This window comes from Propithecus coquereli, unplaced genomic scaffold (assembly GCF_000956105.1).
Source record: "Propithecus coquereli isolate 6110/MARCELLA unplaced genomic scaffold, Pcoq_1.0 Scaffold67, whole genome shotgun sequence".
Taxonomy (NCBI): Eukaryota; Metazoa; Chordata; class Mammalia; order Primates; family Indriidae; genus Propithecus; species Propithecus coquereli.
Genome location: NW_012152729.1, coordinates 2,469,651 through 2,488,929, shown reverse-complemented (window position 1 = coordinate 2,488,929; position 19,279 = coordinate 2,469,651). Strand labels below are relative to the sequence as shown.

Here is a 19,279-nt window from a genome sequence, read left to right as displayed (position 1 = left end):
ATCCTACTACCTCAGCCTCCCGAGCAGCTGGGACTACAGATATGAGCCACCATGCCCGGCTAATTTTTTTTTTTCTATATAGATTTTTAGTTGTCCAAATAATTTCTTTCTATTTTTAGTAGAGATGGGGGTCTCGCTCTTGCTGGTCTCGAACTCCTGACCTTGAGCAATCCACCCGCCTTGGCCTCCCAGAGTGCTAGGATTACAGGCCTGAGCCACCATGGCCGGCCTGTTTTTCTTGATTTCTACACCACTCTTTCCTGGCTCTCTTTTAAATGTCTCTTAAATTCCTTGAGATCTGAATAGGTTGTTCCACTGCCATTAGGTAGAAAGCACCCCTGTTGGGTGAGCTCTCAAGCCGTATCATTTTGTGGGCTTCTGGCCGTAATTTATTATTGAATCCTCTGATCCCATCTTCTACTAGATCCCATTTTTGCCTGAATGCCTCTATCATTTGCTTCACTGATACCAATGAGGGTGGGAGTTTGTAGAAATGAATTTTATTTAATTTGGAACTTTAAGAAATTTTATACAAAATTGCAGTGAAGATGAAGGCCATGGAAAATATTTTCAAACCGAAAAGCCAGCCGTCTGCTATTGTGGATATCATCGAGTGAAAATATCCACTGCTACTGGCATCTGGTAAATGCAGTTCTCCAACCCGGCCTGATGCCATCATTCCCTCCGCAGGTAAGGGGCTGTTTCCCATTTTTCAGGCAACCTTGTTTTGCATCATTTCTCTTTCTTTCACTGCGCCACAAGAGGGCAGTCTTTTATCATATTCTACTTGAATTATGCCAACAGTGGGAAGAGATGCACTTAAAGAATTTAAATAGAAATTAGAGTATCATGCCAAAATTGTTCACCAAAGTTAATAAAACTCTAGATTTACAATTATATCCCAAATGTCATGGGACTAAAACACATCCTTGAAAGTCATCAGTCCAGCAATGATACAGAAAATAACCTTCCAGAAGTTTGTATAGATCAGAAATAAAGTATTTTTTTGTGGAAGGTTATTTTTCAGTATTGAAGGTACTATTTCCTTTCTCGAATTCACTCAGGATAGCAGATGTGGGGTGTGGATGTATTTGTTTATTTCTGAAAACATTAAAGTAGAAGATTGAGGTAAAGAAAAGACTTATTAGCTATTCCTTTCAAGGTATCTGTGTACTGTACACAAACAAGAAAAGTTGAAGGAAGAATAATACTCATATTAAGCATGTTAGTAACTGTGTAGTAATTGAAACCAATATGTACCATAAACAAGCATTAGATTACTAACTACTAAACAAGTCCCTTAGGTCAGATAGATTCAGTCATTTCTTTCTCTGAGCAATTCCCTCTTGCCATAAACTACAGAGAGTTAATTAAAAGAAACAGATCACTGGAGAGTTGAATCCTATCTAGCGAGATTTTGACCTCAAAATTTAGCCCTAAGAAGAGGAATTAAATTGTGTAGATACCCTTAAAGAATATATTCCAGCATCTTTCTACACCTTTCCCTAAGTAGCCTCTTGAGCCCAAGCCAGATTTTGGTTACATGCCATGACAGCAATCATAAGAATCAGTTATGTTTAATAATAAAAACACCCAAAAATGTATGAATACAGTCTATTCCCTCTCCTATTCATTCCTTGTGGAAAAAGAAAAATCCAAATCTTAAAAGCTAAAGCAAGTCAGGGAAGCCTAAAAAGACACCCAGATTTGACTACATGTTAGAAGAAAATCAAATCTTGCGAATTTTATTTTCTAGCTTTGATCTGGTTGTCAGTTGGGATGGACTTGCCCAAGTGATGGCCCACAGAAAGGCCAAATTTCTTGTTTTTCTGTTCATCCTGTACCTCTTTTTTCATTAAGAACCCTGCCTGGAAGTTTAGGTCAAAAAGGCTGCTTGGAGCAAAATACAGTGGTGTCTCATCCCAAATATTCTCCAGACGTTTCTTCCATCCTTCCAGGATCTGAATTCGGGCATCCGCTGGAGTGTGTCCAATGCTGTATGTCAGCTGAGGTTCTAAGACTTGGAAGCCACAGAAATGCAGAATGCCACTCTGGGGATACATAAGCACAGAGTGAAGTCACAGATCCAGTCCTACACAGTTTGTACTGTAAACAACAAGTCGGTCTGGGCTTCCCAGTAAGACACTCCAATAAGGAAGCCTGAAGTACCCTGGAGAAACAGTTCATAGCTATATTCTCTCACCTTCTGCCCTCTCTACCTAGCTGTTACCTATTTTAGCCTATTCAGCTGTGCTCTCCTTTAAATGAATTAAACCTTGAAGCTGTGCCAACCTGAATCCTCTGCCAAGAGTGTGTGAAAGTTCTATTAATATTACATTAGGGAGAATTTCAGCTTCTTGGTAGCTGACTTTTGCCAAGGCACGGATATGGGCATTTCTCCACTTGTCCGTATAACTAGATGAGCGTGATGTGTGACTCTTATAGGCGGCCACCTCATTTGCTCTTCTCTCCAACACCCTTCCTTAAAAGAGATTCTACAGATTCTCCTGGCCAGGCGCGGTGACTCACACCTGTAATCCTAGCATTCTGGGAGGTCGAGGTGGGTGGATCGTTTGAGCTTGGGAGTTCGAGACCAGCCTGAGCAAGAGCGAGACCCCGTCTCTACTAAAAATAGAAAGAAATTAGCTGGACAACTAAAAATATATATAGAAAAATTAGCCAGGCATGGTGGCACATGCCTGTAGTCCCAGCTACTCGGGAGGCTGAGGCAAAAGGATTGCTTGAGCCCAGGAGTTTGGGGTTGCTGTGAGTAGGTTGACGTTATAGCATTCTAGCCTGGGCAACAGTGAGACTCTGTCTCAAAATAAATAAATAAATAAATAGATAGATAGATTCTCCTGAGAGTCCAGTGACCACCAAAAAGCCCATCTCAGCTGCAGTTTTGTTGATCTCTAAAATGGCTGGACTAAATAATTTCTTAAACTGTCTTAGGCTTTAATAGTGTGTGAGACTGTAGCAGCAACTTGGAGAAGGACAGGAAGATTGGAGAGAGGACATGTCAGCCATCTGGAGAGAACCAGGACCTGTGGCTGTACAAACGGAGGGTCAACCACACTAGTGCTTGGTTAGAGAGAATGGTGTGTGAACGTGCGCACATGTGGGTGTATTCCATAAGCACAGAAGCCTGGGAAGACAAGCACGTTCCTAAAAGAAGCTCCCCATAGTTCTGAATCATGACTGTGCTTTCATCTTCACGCCTCGGACCTGTTTTCAGCGCTTTCTTGAGGTTTTGGACCCCATAAAAAGCTCAATTAATGAATTCCCCTGGAGGTTCATTGAAAATGAGGTACCTGAATTGGCCAGAGAATGATATTCATGTCCCCATGGACACCCTGCAGAGAGTACATGGAGCCACTGCCACCAGTGGTAATGGAAAGCAGTGTCTTTTTATTCTGTAAAAGAAAAGAAAAAAAACAACATCCCGTTGGTGACAAGAAGTTAATGAAACAGCCCCAGGGAAAAGAACACACAAGTCCACCCTATTTGCTGCTTATATTATTTCATACCTTGGCTCCTCTGAGCTACACACTATGACTCTGCAGAAGTACAAGCCTAGATGGTCCACAGACAGGTAGCTGGGGCAGCCAAGGATTCCATACTTCTGCATATGGCCAGTCAGGGCAAGGCTGTCACAATAGCCAAAATCAGTGCTGGCTGCCAGCTCCCCTGGTGGAGTTATTCGTCCTTTTTATCTGTCTCCCCATGTGTTTAGGCACGGAGTACGACAAGACCTTTAATCTAGAAGGTCTCAAAGTGTTTCTTGTGCAGTTATTTGGGTCTCCAAAAAATGAAGACAGACTTTATTTTTATTATGGAAAATTTCCAACGTACATAAAAGAGAAAATAATACAACAATGCATCTGTCACCCAGCTTCACCTCTCAATATTTTGCCATTCTAGTTCTATCCAATGCCCAGACCCCCTTTTTTTCTGGAGTATTTTAAAACAAATCCCAAACGTCACGCCATTTCATCTGTGAAAACTTTATCATACATCTCTCCCAAAGGGCCTGGACCCTGAGCTTAGTATCTAACTGTGCTCAAAACTCTGCGTCAGGGAAGACTCTACCCACAAGCCAGCTGTTAGGAAACTCAAAGCCATTCACCTACCCGGAAAGGTCCCTTGTCATACATGGCAGCATATGTGTATGCAAACTCCGCTATCAGCACTCGCTCAAACCAGCCTTTCAGAATGGCAGGGACTCCAAACCATTGCAGTGGGAACTGTGTGACAGAAGACATCAAAGAGGTCAGATCAGGGACACCCCCAGCACAGAAGGCAGCTCAAGGTGCTTAGCTGCTGCTCACTGTGGGGGAACCTTTCCTCAGGCCGGTTTCATTTCTTCTGGAGGAGTTAGCATATTTAAGAAAAGAGAAAATTATTGTCCTTGGTCAACAAACTCAACACCTCTGTTTCTGCCTAAAAATATACATATTAGGTGGGTCTGAATAAAGGCACATGCAGATAAGATTTGTTTGTATGAAATCACATTTGGCAGTGAAGTCTAAATAGCAAGGATCGCAGACAAGGTCTGCTTCAGTGTGTGGTGCCCAAATCAACATTTTCCCAAGAGCTTGCTTAATAGGTGTGGTATCAAAAAATATGACTGTCCCAGCCAGGCGCGGTGGCTCACGCCTATAATCCTAGCACTCTGGGAGGCCGAGGCGGGTGGATCGTTTGAGCTCAGGAGTTCGAGACTAGCCTGAGCAAGAGCGAGATCCCGTCTCTACCAAAAATAGAAAGAAATTAATTGGACAGCTAAAAATATATATAGAAGAAATTAGCCAGGCATGGTGGCGCATGCCTGTAGTCCCAGCTACTTGGGAGGCTGAGGCAGTAGGATCGCTTGAGCCCAGGAGTTTGAGGTTGCTGTGAGCTAGGCTGATGCCGCAGCACTCCAGCCAGGGCAACAGAGTGAGACTCTGTCTCAAAAAAAAAAAAAAAAATGTCCCTTGTGGTCACAGATGTGAAATCCTATCATTTAGAATAAACGAAACCACTCAAAAATGCAAACAATGTTACTAAGGTTTATCAGGGAATTCCCATGAGAAAGTCTTGTTTGACCTCTTGTCCTGATAGAAGCAGAGTAAGAACTATACCAGTATTTCTTTTTATCCTCGATTCATGATTTAAAAGATATGACAAGTGGAATGTGTCCAGAGGAAGAAAACTAGAGGAAGGAATTTTTAAGACTTAATAGCTTTCTCCAATATTTGAAAGGCACGAATATACCTAGACCTACAGAAAAGGGGATAAGTAGGCTGGATGCAGTGGCTCACGCCTGTAATCCTGGCACTTTGGAAGGAGAAGGCAAGAGGATGGCTTGAAGCCAGGAGTTCCAGACCAGCCTAAGCAACATAGCAAGACCCCATGTCTACAAAAAATAAAAAAGTTAACCAGGCGTGGTGGTGCACAGCTGTAGTCCCAGCTACTTGGGAGGCTGAGGCAGGAAGACTGCTTGAACCCAGGAGTTTGAAGTTGCAGTAAGCTATGATGACGCCACTACACTCCAGCCCTGGTGACAGAGGAAGACCCTGTCTTTAAAAAAAAAGGCATCCTTTGGGGCACTGGCTAATGGCATGTGGCTTCACTTCATAGCAACAGGTCTGACAATAGAATAAAGGACTTTAAGGATTGGATGCTTTGCAGCTGATTGAATAATTGCAAAAACCACAGCTTGTACCACCCTCCTTGTGGAATTTCCAGTGTCATATACATACCATGTTCAATATCAAAAGGCTGGTTGGAATTGGTAAAAGCAAAATCATTGAGTATAGTCTGGCATTTATAAAAAACATGACTAACAAGATGCCCACACAATTCCAGTGTTGTCTGCTAAACAGTAAAGCAGCTTTTCCAGAGAAGAAAGGCCATGGTTTGCTGCCAAAATACATTCAACAGGGTTTCAAAGCCCCTTCAAGGCTTGGTGTGGTGGCTCATTCCTGTAATCCTAGCACTCTGGGAGGCCAAGATGGGAGGATCTCTTGAGGCCAGGAATTTGAGACCAGCCTGAGCAACGTAGCATGACCCTGTCTCTCCAAAAAATATAAAAATTAGCTAAGTGTGGTAGTGCACACCTGTAGTACCAGCTACTTAGGAGGCTGAGACAGGAGGATGGCTTGAGCCTGGGAGTTTGAGGTTGCTGTGAGCTAATGATAACACCACCACACACTAGCCCGGGCAACAGAACAAGACCCTGTCTCACAAAAACCAAAAAACAAAGCCCCCTTCAACAGAAAAATCAATGTCTCATGCATCACTCCACAAACTGGAATTCTTATGGAGAAAGGGGGAGAAGTGCAAATTTTGAAAGAGTCAGACCACCAGGATTCACTAACTGGAGGGAAGATTAGGCACATGGGGGAAAACAAGCTAAGGCTTATATATCATCTTTGCAGTTACATTCATACATGTAAAGAGTAATACTGCCAGACTCACGACATCTGTAAAGCTGTGTAATTCTGCACCTTTGAAGTAATCACCCTTATTTACAAAGAATAAAGCCAAGTGGTGATTGTTCTAAGATCCCATAGCTAATTAGGTGACAGGTCTAGGACAATAAGGAACTCAAGTGTCCCTGACACCCCTTCTGATGTCCTACCATACCTGAAATATCACAAGGTCTGCAGCTTCCAGCTTCTTTTGTTCAGCCACAATATCCGGGCTCAGACGGCCTTCTTTATAAGCTAGAACAGACTCCACAGGATACTGAAAGTTCTCAGGGTCCTTCAGTTTACCTGCAGAGAGGGAAAAAAGAGGCTGAGGTCAGAGGGGCCAAGGCTGGGCCAGAGAACTCACAGGCAAGGAGATCCACAAAGAACTAATTAAAGGGAGGAGGTAGGGATCCCACCTGTGATGTCCTTTCTGGAAATGATGGGATTGAAGTTCATGGCATAGAGGTCCGACTCGGCCACCTCCCATCCTTTCCTCTTCAAAGTCCCTACAGCAGCCTCCTTCATAGCATAGTTGAAGGACGTCCTCTCTGAGTGAGCGAGTACGATCAGTGCTTTTCTGACTATTGAGACACACACAAGGCATGTGGAGAAAACCCATTACCAACCAGCAGAGCTTCAGCTACAGGGGAGCTGGGGTCTGGAACGCAAGGGGCCGCTTTTTTAGAGGTTTGTTATTGCAATCCATCCCCTGCCGCCAGAAATGTATTTTCTCCTTAGAAGTACCAATGATTAAAGGAAGGATTTAAGTCAGTGGCTGATCCAATAAATGGTGTTGGCATATTTAATTAGCCATCTGCACAAAAATAAAATGATTCTCCCAGAAAACTACTCCAGGTTGAGCATCTCAAATCTGAAAATCCAAAATCTGAAATGCTCCAAATTGTTTTTTTTTTTTTTTTTTTTGAGACACAGTCTCACTGTGTTGCCCGGGCTAGAGTGCCATGGCGTCATCCGAGCTCACAGCAACCTCAAACTCCTGGGCTCAAGCAATCCTCCTGCCTCAGCCTCCCGAGTAGCTGGGACTACAGGCAGGCGCCACCATGCCCGGCTAATTTTTTCTATATATTCTTAGTTGTCCAATTAATTTCTTTCTATTTTTAGTAGAGACGGGGTCTCGCTCTTGCTCAGGCTGGTTTCGAACTCCTAAGCTCAAACAATCCGCCCGCCTCAGCCTCCCAGAGAGCTAGGATTATAGGCGTGAGCCACCGGGCCCGGCCTGCTCCAAAATTTTAAATGTTTTAAGTGTCGACATGACACTCAAAGGAAATGCTCATTGGAGCATTTCAGATTGCAGATTTTCAAATCTGGGATGCTCAATTTGTAAAATTAATACAAATATTCCAAAATCTGAAAAAATCTAAAACCCAGAACACTTCTGTTCCCAAGTGTTTCAGACAAGGGATACTCAACCTGCTTAGATATTAGAAGTCAGCATAGTGGTATTTGCAGATAGTGACTAGAAGGGCACAAAAGGGACTTTTGGGGTAATGGGAACATTTTGTTTCTTGATCTGGGTAAATATACAAATTTTCAGTTTGTGAAAATCCACCTAGACCTTGTGCACTTTTCAGTGTGTCTATTGTATTCACCAAAGAGTTTTTGTTTTTAATTACCCCACTAATATACCACATATAGCAATAATTTCCAGGCAGATTAAAGATCTAAATTCTTTTAATGAAAAGAATTAAAATAGAAGAGGTGGAAAGGTAGAATTTGAATAACCTCAGGGTAGAGAATATTTTTTTTTTTTTTGAGACAGAGTTTCACTCTGTTGCCCTGGCTAGAGTGAGTGCCGTGGCGTTGGCCTAGCTCACAGCAACCTCAAACTCCTGGGCTCAAGTGATCCTTCTGCCTCAGCCTCCCGAGTAGCTGGGCCTACAGGCATGCGCCACCATGCCCGGCTAGTTTTTTCTATATATTTTTAGTTGTCCAGCCAATTTCTTTCTATTTTTTTAGTAGAGACGGGGTCTCACTCTTGCTCAGGCTGGTCGCGAACTCCTGAGCTCAAACAATCCGCCCGCCTCGGCCTCCCAGAGTGCTAGGATTACAGGCGTGAGTCACCGCAACCCGCCGAGAATACTTTTTAAGAAAGACTAGAGATTCAGAAACCATGAAGGAAAAGCTTGACAGAGAGAAAGCCACTTAAAGATAAAAAAATTTTGTTTAGCAAAAGGCACTATAAACAAAGTCAAAAGACAATGCAATAGGAAAAGAACTCTGCACCTCTTATCACCGAGAGTTAAAATTCCAAAGAATGCCCACAAATAATTAGAAAAAGACAGACAATGCAATAGAAAAGTGGGTCAAGGGTCTGAACAGACTGTTCACAGAGAGGAAATGCAAATGGCAACAAACAAATGAAAAGATGCTCTGCCTGGCCTGTCAGGAAAAACAAATTAAAATGAGCTATTTACCCATGAGACTGGCAAAAAATTTAAGACAAATAACATTGAGGGCTATTAAGATTGTAGGAAAACTGGCACATTACTGGGGGGAATTTGAATTGCCTCAACCTTTGGGGAAAGTAATCAGGCTGAATCTCTTAAAATTTTAAAAACATATAAATCTTTGATCCTGCTCTCCAATTTGGGGGAATGTGTTCTACAGACTAAAAGCTTTAGGATATAGGAGCAAGGATGTGTACTGCACCATTCTTTTCATTGGCAAAAATCAGACATAATCCGATTGTCCATTTATGGGGAACGTTTGAATAAATTATGGCTACATCCATATTACAGGAAATTATGCTGTTAATAAGAATGAGTTAACTATATAGAGTGATCCAGACAGATATCCATGATATATTGTTAACAGATACTGAGTGTGAAGCCATTTTAATTTAAAAGAAAGGAGAAAGATGAGAGAGAGAGAGAGAAGGAAAGAGGGAAGGAAGAAAAAGAAACTACATGTTTATGTATATAGATTTGCAATATATTGGTATGGGAAAAAAGATGTGGAATGATCACATTTAACTATTAATAGTTTTCTTCGTGAAGTAGAAAATGACAAAGGGATAGAGGCAGAAAGAAAGATTAACTTTTTCTTTGATCTTTTTTTTTTTGAGACAGGGTCTCACTCTGTTGCTGGGGCTAGAGTGCAGTGCTGTCATCATAGCTCACAGCAACCTCAAACTCCTGGGCTTGAGTAATCCTTCTGCCTTAGCCTCCCCAGTAGCTGGGACTACAGATGCACACCACTACGCCCAGCTAATTTTTTATTTTTTGTAGACATGGGGTCTTGCTATTGCCCAGGCTGGTGTCAAACTCCTGGGCCCAAGCAATCTTCCCTCCTTGGCCTCCCAAATTGCTAGTATTACAGGCATGAGCCCCTGCACCTGGCCTGCTACAGTGGCTCTTTTGTATTAATAAAGTTGTTAGAACAAGCATGCTTTGTTTGCAAAAACAGTATTTAATGGGTACTTACTAAGTGTGGAGGCACTGCTCCAGGAGATTTACATTCTTTTTCCTTTGTCACAACAACCCCCTGATGTTTCGAATGTTTTCCTTCCAAAATTCAGGTGTTGCCAATGTGATAGTAGTAAGAGATGGAGCCTTTAAGAAGTGATTAGGCCATGAGGGCTCCTCCCTCCTTCATGAGTTTAATGCCCTTATGGAAGAGGCACTTGGCCCATTTGCCTTTTTTCTGTCTTTACCTTCCACCACAGAGAGGAAACAGTGTTTCTCCCCTCCAGAAGATGCAGCTCTTACCAGACAATCAAACCTGCCAGCGCTTTGATCTTGGACTTTCCAGCCTCCAGAACTGTGAGAAGTAAGTTTCTCTGTATTATAAATTACCCAGTCCCAGGTATTGTTATAGTAGCACAAAATGGTCTAAGACACAATCCTATGAGGTAAATACAATTAGTATCCCCATGTTACAGACAAGAAAACTGAGGCACAGAAAAGTTCAGCAAGTTGTCCAAGTTTGCACAGTCAGTAAGTGGTGAAGCTGGAATAGTTTTAAAATATTAATATTTCAGATGGCCTGGAGAAGGGAAAAGGAATTCCTGAGACTGCCTCAACAAATTCCTACCCTTTTCTTATCATATGGATTTAACACAATTGAGAGAAATGTGAGCATATTAAGCTCTGACGTGCATTTTTTAAAAAATTTACCTTCAAGGCTGGAATGCATTTTCTTTGTGATTTACCTTGGCATCAGTCTTATCAATGTTTACTGAATGCTGCTTTTGACAGTTTTCAGTCTTTTGACTTCTCATCAATATTTATAAGCATTTCCTAAGTAGTAAGACAATAGAGGCACTTCACAGAAAATTAGCAAGTCTACGATATCCATCTCTTGCTCTTTCAAGCTCACCATCAAATAGCTATAGGCATGCTCCAACGTTAAAAATGTTAAGATACGGCCAGGCCGGTGGCTCACCCCTGTGATCCTAGCACTCTGGGAGGCCGAGGCAGGTGGATCACTCAAGGTCAGGAGTTCGAGATGAGCCTGAGCAAGTGGGAGACGCCGTCTCTACTAAAAAATAGAAAGAAATTATCTGGACAACTAAAAATATATATATAGAAAAAATCAGCCGGGCATGGTAGTACATGCCTGTAGTCCCAGCTACTCGGGAGGCTGAGGTAGTAGGATTGCTTGAACCCAGGAGTTTGAGGTTGCTGTGAGCTAGCCTGACGCCATGCCACGGCACTCTAGCCCAGGCAACAGAGTGAGACTCTGTCTCAAAAAAAAAAAATGTTAAGATAAGGCAAGACACAAACAAGCATATTTGCAACAAATATAACCAACAGAAGGGCAGTACTTAGAATAGATTCCTAAAATCAACTCAATAGAAAAATGGTCAAAGGTTCTGAATAGGCAATTAACAGAATATTCATTTACAATTAAAAGAATATTCGTGCTTATTTGTCAGAGGGAAAAGGTAAATCAGGAGAAGACTTACTACCCAAAAGTAATAATCTTCTGTCACTAGTTTCCACATCACTTTTCATGGACAAAATAAAGTTTTCTGAACTTGGAGGGTTCATTTCCCCTTCCTGCCACTTAACTAGCTAAGTAACATGACCTGGTCACCTGGGAGGAGTTAGACTTTTTCAGAATTTACCCTAAGAGAGGCAATAAGACACATACACAAAGAAACTCTTCAGGGTACAATGCCGTTAGTTTGATAGGAGAGGTAACGGGCAATGTTTCATAGAAGAAAACTGGTAGCTTCAGGGCTGGCTGATTAGGAAGGCCCTTCTGAGGAGCTGCCATTTGAACTGATTCTTTTTTTTTTTTTTTTTTTTGAGATAGAGTCTCACTGTGTTGCCCGGGCTACAGTGCCATGACGTCAGCCTAGCTCACAGCAACCTCAAACTCCTGGCCTCAAGCGATCCTACTGCCTCAGCCTCCCGAGTAGCTGGGACTACAATTTTTTCTATATATTTTTAGTTGTCCAGATCATTTCTTTCTATTTTTAGTAGAGACGGGGTCTCACTCTTGTTGAGGCTGGTCTCAAACTCCAGACCTCGAGCTATTCTCCTGCCTCGGCCTCCCAGAGTGCTAGGATTACAGGCGTGAGCCACCATGCCAGCCTTGAGCTGATTCTTGAAAGACGAATGGGCTGATTGTCAGTACCCCCAGTTTAACTTGCATTTCTGCTTGTCACACATGTCATTAGATGGGTATATGTCATTGAAGCGAACACAGCTAACACACCTCCGCACATCTTTGTTAACGTCTCTCTGCACTGGTTCACTTTCAGATCTCAGTCCCTGTGAAATATGCCCCCAGTTTATCACTTCTCTGTGTCTTTGAAAGCCCTTGTTCTTTCCACATCCTTTCTTTTCATTTCCGTTCAAGTCCGCACCAGCCAACTTTTCTTTTTCCCCCTGAAATGCTAATGTTCTCACTAACCAATTCTCCCAGTTTTTCCACAACTATTTCCTGAGTACGTACTATGTGCCGGGCACTTAGGATACATTACTATACAAAATACACACAAACCTTTGTCTTCATGAAGACTAAATTCTGGTGGCCAAAGTCTCTAGACTGTCCCCTGGGAGGTGACCTCTGTCCTCACCTATTGCTCCAACATTCCTATTATTCTCTGCCTTCAACCTCAGGCCAATCTGAAACCAAGAGTTCTTACTAACCTTTAAAATTAAACTGTCAACTGCATGGTTTCACTGATGACCAACACAGGAGAACTTAATGACAAAAAAGATAAAACTAACAGGGAAAGAAAGGGATCATGGTTCACCGTTTTAATGTGGAGTATGTCTAGATACGTTTCGCAGTAAGATTTATACCCACATGATCTTTTTGGGAGGGAGAATAAGCAATCAAGAAAAACCTACTAGGAAAATAACAAGGGCAAGCCCTCCTATCAGTTTCGTGCATTCTGCTTTGGCCCTCTGCTGTCACCTGAATCCTCAAAGGAACCGGTGTGCCAGCCAGACACACCTGTTAGCTGTAAACAAATGCCCGGGATGCTTCGGTTAATCTCAAGATTTGGTTAGCTGGGTAAGACTAAAACTAGTTATACAAGACCCAAATCTTCCCATTTTCCCTCATTACCACCTCCCTTTTTTGTGTTTAAGCTACACATAAATACAGAACATTCTGTAGGATTGCAAAGTCAGAAAATAGTTCTTGCTCTAGTATTGGGGGGGGTGTGCTTGTGCCTCAAGGCAGCTGAAGAATGAAGTAAAGGAAAACAGCAGCTAGCATGCAAACAGGAAGCCTCATCAGCGGTCAAAATCCCTTCCCTGCTATCTCTGCCAGCACCTCAGGGTGGGCTTCCAATCCCCAGTGCGGCCCTTTTCTCAGAGATTCTGACAATTGTAGTTTGTCAACTGCCAAGAGCAATCTCTTCCTCCACTCACCTAGTAAGATGAGATTCTGTGTGTGCACGTGTGTTTTCAGAGGCAGAACGAGGTTCAGAGGGAAGAAAATTACAAAAAGGAAGAGTTTTGCCGTCCCCCCCGCCCCTTTCTAAGTCTTAGCACCGTCCGATCTTGGTGATGCCCTCTGGGAAAGAGCTCAGCTGGTCATTTATGCATCAGATAGAGCTGGAGTGGCCTCCAGGTTCCCCAGGTTGACGGTGGATAGGCAGGCTTTGTCACTGAAATGGACTCAATACCAGGTCAGGTTTGCCTAAACCAAGGGCCACAGTGGAAAATGTCTGCTGGGCCAGGCAGTCTGCACTGGGGTCTGTTCTTTATCAAACTAAAGGCAGCAGCTTCGTCAGCTCCAGCCCACAAATCGCCAGATCTTCCAGTTTTCCTCCAGAAGCTGGGAATCCACATTTTTAAGTGAAATCACCTATTTTTATTTTAAATGTTAGCAACTTATTTCAAAATGTTTAAATACTATTAGGTCAAAAGAGGTATGGGCAGTGGGTCAGATCTGGCTTTCGATGGTCAGTTTCAGACCCCTGTTTTGGAGGGAATTTCTGCTTTCAAGGTCAAGTCTCTCCTTAATGACCATCAGAGTTTGCGAGGGTGGGGTGGGGGAGGTTCCGAGACTCCAGGGTAGAAACACGCTCCCCGTATCCCGGAGTCTGGTCAAGGCCCCTCCTAGGACCCTCATCTCTTCACTTTTTCGGTTTTGAGTCAAGGGAAAAAACTCAGGGCCAAGCCCCTATTGCCTCGTCCAGAGCTCCAGAGGAGCCAAGGTTCGGGAGTCGCAAGCGCTCCGGGCACTCACCAGCCATGGCTCTGACGCAATCCGGGGCGCTGATTGGCTGGGCTGGTGGTTGCCGGGGCGACCCTGGCCTGGGCAAAGTACGGGGCTGTGCCGCGCGGGCTGCAACCCGGGAGGAGTCCCAAGTGCTGCTCGCAAAGCACCCGAGCCTTTATATCCTACCTGGCCCGGCCCACTGGAGCTGGGCAGCCAGCAAGGGCGGCGCCTGCCGCCTGGACCCTGGAGCGCTGGGCTGAGGACGCCAAGGGTGCAGTCACCGGAAGGAAGTCTGGAGGAGACTCCCCCGTCTCCCCCCATGACGCGCGGGCGGAAGTCAAGAAAAGTCCCTTGAGGGGTGTGTGTGTGTGTGTGTGTGTGTGTGTGTGTGTGTGTGTGTGTGTGTGTGTGTAAGGGGTCGGGGGAGACAAGCCCATCTGCCCAGTCTGCCCTGAGACTACCTAGGGATAAAAGGAGGAAGTTTCCGATGGGGTGAGGGTGTGTGTTGCGCACGCCCTTCGGGCCTGGGCACGAAAAGGGGCCGGATACAGACAACTACAGTCCTTTAGACTCAGATTCTGCTGAGTCACAGTGACTCTGGACTTGGAGGGCTGAAAGCATAGGGGAGACTTGCTCTGTGAAAGTGAATTTTCCCTTTGCAAGGTTCACCTCCTGCACTTGAGGGTCCCATAGAACACACTTCCCTGGGTGCATGGCTCTTGGTCACCCCTGCTCCTGAAGGCCAGGTAATGGGGAACTAATTGGTTTTGTTTCCCATGAGCTAAGGCAGGGCTGGTGGGAGATAGCAGTCATGGGGAAGCATTCAAAGAATAGCCAAGACACATTAAAGTTAGTGGCTTTACACAAAGTCTTAGGGGTACGGAGCAGAACAGAGCAAAAGTTTTAAATCTCTATAAAGTAAAAGTAGTAGTAAAGCCATCCTACTACAGAACAGAGGGGAGACATACTGTGGAAAGGTGAAGGAAAAAGAACTTTAATTGTACTTCTTCTGATAACCTTCAGAAGAATTACAAATGAGGGGAATTGGGAAGTACACAGTGTTAGCGTGGAAAGGCTAGTAGGTGCTCACTGCGCGGGTGGAGAAAGATTTTTCATGCAGAAATGAAGATACAAAAGTGAAAACTGTTGTAGTGTGGAGGGCGCGAACAGACCACGAGAGAATTTAATGGAGCCAAATTGAGAGTCTTTATTAGCTGGCCAGCGACCACTTCTGCCCGCATAAAAGCAGTACAGAGAGTGGCACCAGTCTTTTGCTTCTACAGGAATTTTATACTAATTTGAGGGGGGCTACGTGCCATAGAACAGGTACTCTAAAACAAAGGAAACAAAGGTAGAACGTACAATTAATATTTCAATGACACAGAGTCCTGAGATCTGGCTGTTCTCACAGATCTCTGGTGCCCAAAGACAGATTACAATCATTGAAGTAAAGCACAATCTAAGTTATAGATTAAACACAGAACATTCTTTCAGTTACACATCGATCATAAGTTGAACCCTTGACATACTTCGCGTAGGGCGATCAGGCCCTGAATTCTAACAATTGCTAACCGCAAGCTTTGTACAGAAGCAAATAGCGTTTATTAAAGTTCCCTAGCAACTATAATTGCATTATACCTTTTTATTCATTAACCCTTCAAAGCATCTCAGCTCACTACAAAAACGTTTATTTTATCCTTCTTAGAGGAGAGAGAGAGAGAGAGAGAGAGAGGGCGTGGGTGTGGCATCCCAAAGAAAGAGAAGGGGGTGTGCCAGCAATGAGGCCAAGTGGCTTGCTGATTTTAAGGGGGATGAAGAGAAGGAAAAAAATATTGCAATGGCTGTCAGTTGGTAACAAAAGCAGCAGCAGCAGCAGGTAGATAACAAAACCCAAAGGATGTCAGTGTCCAAGACTTGATTTCCTGACTTTCTCTGGAGAAGGGATTATCACAGGACATATGACTCTGTCCCAGAGATATGGTTGAGGCTTGGAGCTCATTCTCCTGCTGTTTACTCAGGAACTCTGTAAAAGCAGATTCTCAAAAAAAATTTGGTAAGAGAGATTTACATCTCTTTTCCATCCATTCAACGCTTTTCAGAAGTTGTGCAAAATAGAACTCCTGCAGGGTGCCCATTAGTGAGAGAACTCATGGGATTGATCTTTAACTGTTACTGGGGAAATTGTGGAATTGGGTATTTTCCTGTTAGTTTTGCAAGGCCGCCCCTTTCACTTGTATCATTTGTGCTTTTAGTGTCATATTTAAGAAATCATTGCCTAACTCAAGGTCATGAAAATTTATGCATATGTTTTCTTCTAAGAGTTTTATAGTTTCAGATCTATATGTAGGTTTATGATCCACTTTGAGTGAATTTTTTATGTTTGATGTGAGGTAGGAATAAAACTCTCATTTTACAGATAAGGAAACTGAGGCACCAGGTGGTTATGTAGCTTGCTCATGGTTACACAGCTAAGCAACAGTAAAGTCCAGAATTTGAACCCAGGACATTGGGCTGCACCATCAGCTCCCAGCTCCTGCTTGTTACCAGAGTCAGGGTCAGAAGTCTTGAGTCCAGCTCCAGTAAGTTGCTTTGCTTTCCTCTTTGAGTGCGGGTTGCCTCCTCTGTGCAAATGTGGGCTTGAGCTGCATCATCTTCAAGGTTCCTTCCAACTTTCATTTGCTATCAGTACAAGACTGTACAATTCCCATGACCTTTTCTGAAGCAGGCCTCTGTCCCAGGAGCATGTATGTACTGGGCATTATGTATCGACTGAAAACAGTGTCCTCAACACCCCCCACCCCCCATATCCCCAGGGAGCAGGCTAGGACCACAGAGCTGCAGGAGGCTTTGTTGATTGTCTTCATTACCTAGAAAAAGCAGGAGCAGGAGAATCCCCAGGAGTCCCCCCATCCTCCCTCCTGGTGAAAGACACAGCCTCATTAGTCAACTGCTAATGCACCGTGTCTGGTGTCTGCGTGCCTGGCTGCTTTTTTGCACAAGGAGAAGTCCCCAAAGCTCCCTTGCTTTTCTCTGAGCTGCGGATGATGGACTTTGTACATTAGCTCAGAGCCATTCTCGGGCCGTCTGGGGACCTGGGTATCTGTTGTCCTCCGTGGTCCCTGTGGGTAGCAACTGAGTAACCCTGGAGGAAACGGGTTCTCAGTATTAGGGGAGAAAAGATTCTTCTGCTGTAGACCCTCTCCCTTCCTGTCCTCCAGTCTCACCCCCACCACCACTGCTGCACAGAACCCACGCCATTAGGCTGCACTTCCTGTGTTCGGGTGTGTCCTGATGGAATTTTGTCACATTATGTATTGCCTAAATTAGATCATCCTTTCTTGGGCTTAGTATATGCTGGTTAAACTGAAATTTCTCTGAAATGACATTCATTTGTTGTGAAGAGATTTTATCTGAGACAGCAATCAAGTATGAGCACCAGATCACAGAACTTAAGGTATAGACAGGACCCTGTTGGCAGTGCTAGGTCATGGGCATCTCTGTCAGTAGCTCTTCAGCTTTCGTGTGAACACCTTCAGGGACGGAAGACTCGTTTGTTATTGCCGAGAGCAAGCTAAAGGAAAGGTTAGGAAAAGGTGTTTCCTGCCTCTTGACTATTTTCTCCACGCTGGTCTGAATCATGCGTTCAGCTCCACAAGCATTTATTAAACATCATTCAAGATCCAGGCATGGAGCTATGGATTTATAAAGAGAAGCCATACCCTGTCCCCAACATTTGCAGAGGTCTAAGCAACTGTCAGTCAATGCGCCCCATACTTCCTGGTCATTGTGGTTCACAGAATTACTGTCTCATCACTGTCTTCGTTATGCAAAAGGGGTTGCATTTATAAGAATTTACCTCCAAATACATAAACACACACAGTGATCCAGACTCCTTCAACATCTCCACTCTGTCCGTGTATACTGGGGTAAAGATATCTAAAAATTTGGGGGGCTATTAATGCAGATACCACAGGGTTTTGCATAGGCTGCTTTGGCTGTGGATTTGGGCAGTACTGCGTCCATGGGGGTCTTTTGGAAACATCAGTAGCACTGTGCTATGGACCATATGTTGTATTAAAGAAAACAGCAGTACAGAATTCTCCTCTTGTTAAAAGTGTCAATCAAGGACTATTTGTTTGCTGGTAGTTTTGGTTAAATACGAATTCCAAATATCCCGAACTAGCGAGCAAAGCTTTTAAGTACAACTTGCTTATGTAAACAAGCATTCTCTATAGTTACCTGTAGTTACTCTTGAAATCAAGTTAAATATAGAACCTGACCAGAGTTTGTCTTTCCACTGTTAAACCCCAAATCAAGGATTTAGTTTCAGCCAAATAATATCCATTATCTGTCACATTTAATTAAAACAATCGTGGGCTAGAATTTTGGATTTTTTGGAGTTTAAAGGTTATCCTTATGTTTAAATATGCCTACACAATATAAAACAATTCATTTATTTCTATGCAGTCATTCCTGTATAGATTTAATTTGGGGGCAGCGTGCGGGGCAGGCAGACTAGCATCTTTTTACTATACCTTTATTAAACAAAATTTTCCTTTTTGTTATTTGTTCTCATATGTGGGTCACACATAGGTCAGACGACTTGTATTTGTTTGTGTGCTTTGGAGTTAAGGCAAGCTGTCTTGGCATATGTAAAAACAAAGCTCCCTAGGGGTTGCGTTTTAATAATACTGATACTAGTCTAGTATAAGCTCTGCTGCTCCTTTGCCAGGAAGAGAAATAGATGAGTGGTCTGAAGGAATATACATAAGTGAACAGGGTTGGGGACGTGTGGATTGTTGGTCTCTTGCGATTATGGCTATTATTGCTATAACCAGGGAGTTTCTGATTTCCTGTGTTCCAGGACTACATTCCAGAGGGCACTTCGTTCTTCTCTTCTTCTTGGTGAGGTTCTCTGGTCCTCTTTTCCTGGGAGGCTCTTATTCTTCCCAGCATTTGCTTTGCCTTGGCTCATTCATTCCTAATCAGTGCAAATTAACCCTGCAGGCCAGTGCTACAGATGTCAGGGGGCATCTCCCTCCCACGCAGTAGCACCAGGTGGAAAAAGATGATCTTTTAGAAGGTCGTAACCTTTTAAAACTTGTAGTCCTGGCCGGGCGCGGTAGCTCACGCCTGTAATCCTAGCACTCTGGGAGGCCAAGGCGGGTGGATCG

At 43.7% G+C, this 19,279-nt stretch overlaps 1 protein-coding gene across 1 annotated transcript; it reads right to left on the bottom strand.

Annotated features, from left to right (window-relative positions):
* Positions 1 to 1,608: 1,608 nt before the first annotated feature.
* Positions 1,609 to 14,250, bottom strand: NQO1 (NAD(P)H dehydrogenase, quinone 1). The gene is made up of 6 exons (XM_012660503.1): positions 14,133 to 14,250; positions 6,872 to 7,036; positions 6,628 to 6,758; positions 4,131 to 4,244; positions 3,312 to 3,413; positions 1,609 to 2,051 (listed from the first exon to the last, which is right to left on the bottom strand). Exons 1-6 carry the CDS (start codon positions 14,137 to 14,139, stop codon positions 1,746 to 1,748), a joined length of 825 nt encoding a protein of 274 aa, XP_012515957.1. The 5' UTR covers positions 14,140 to 14,250; the 3' UTR covers positions 1,609 to 1,745.
* Between the last annotated feature and the right edge of the window lie 5,029 nt (positions 14,251 to 19,279).

Excerpts from the sequence above, each read along its gene's own strand:
- NQO1 (XM_012660503.1), bottom strand. Across the intron at positions 3,414-4,130 it reads ATGACAAGGGACCTTTCCGG|AATAAAAAGACACTGCTTTC; the intron begins GTAGGTGAATGG and ends TTTCTTTTACAG. Across the intron at positions 2,052-3,311 it reads TCATTCTCTGGCCAATTCAG|AGTGGCATTCTGCATTTCTG; the intron begins GTACCTCATTTT and ends ATGTATCCCCAG.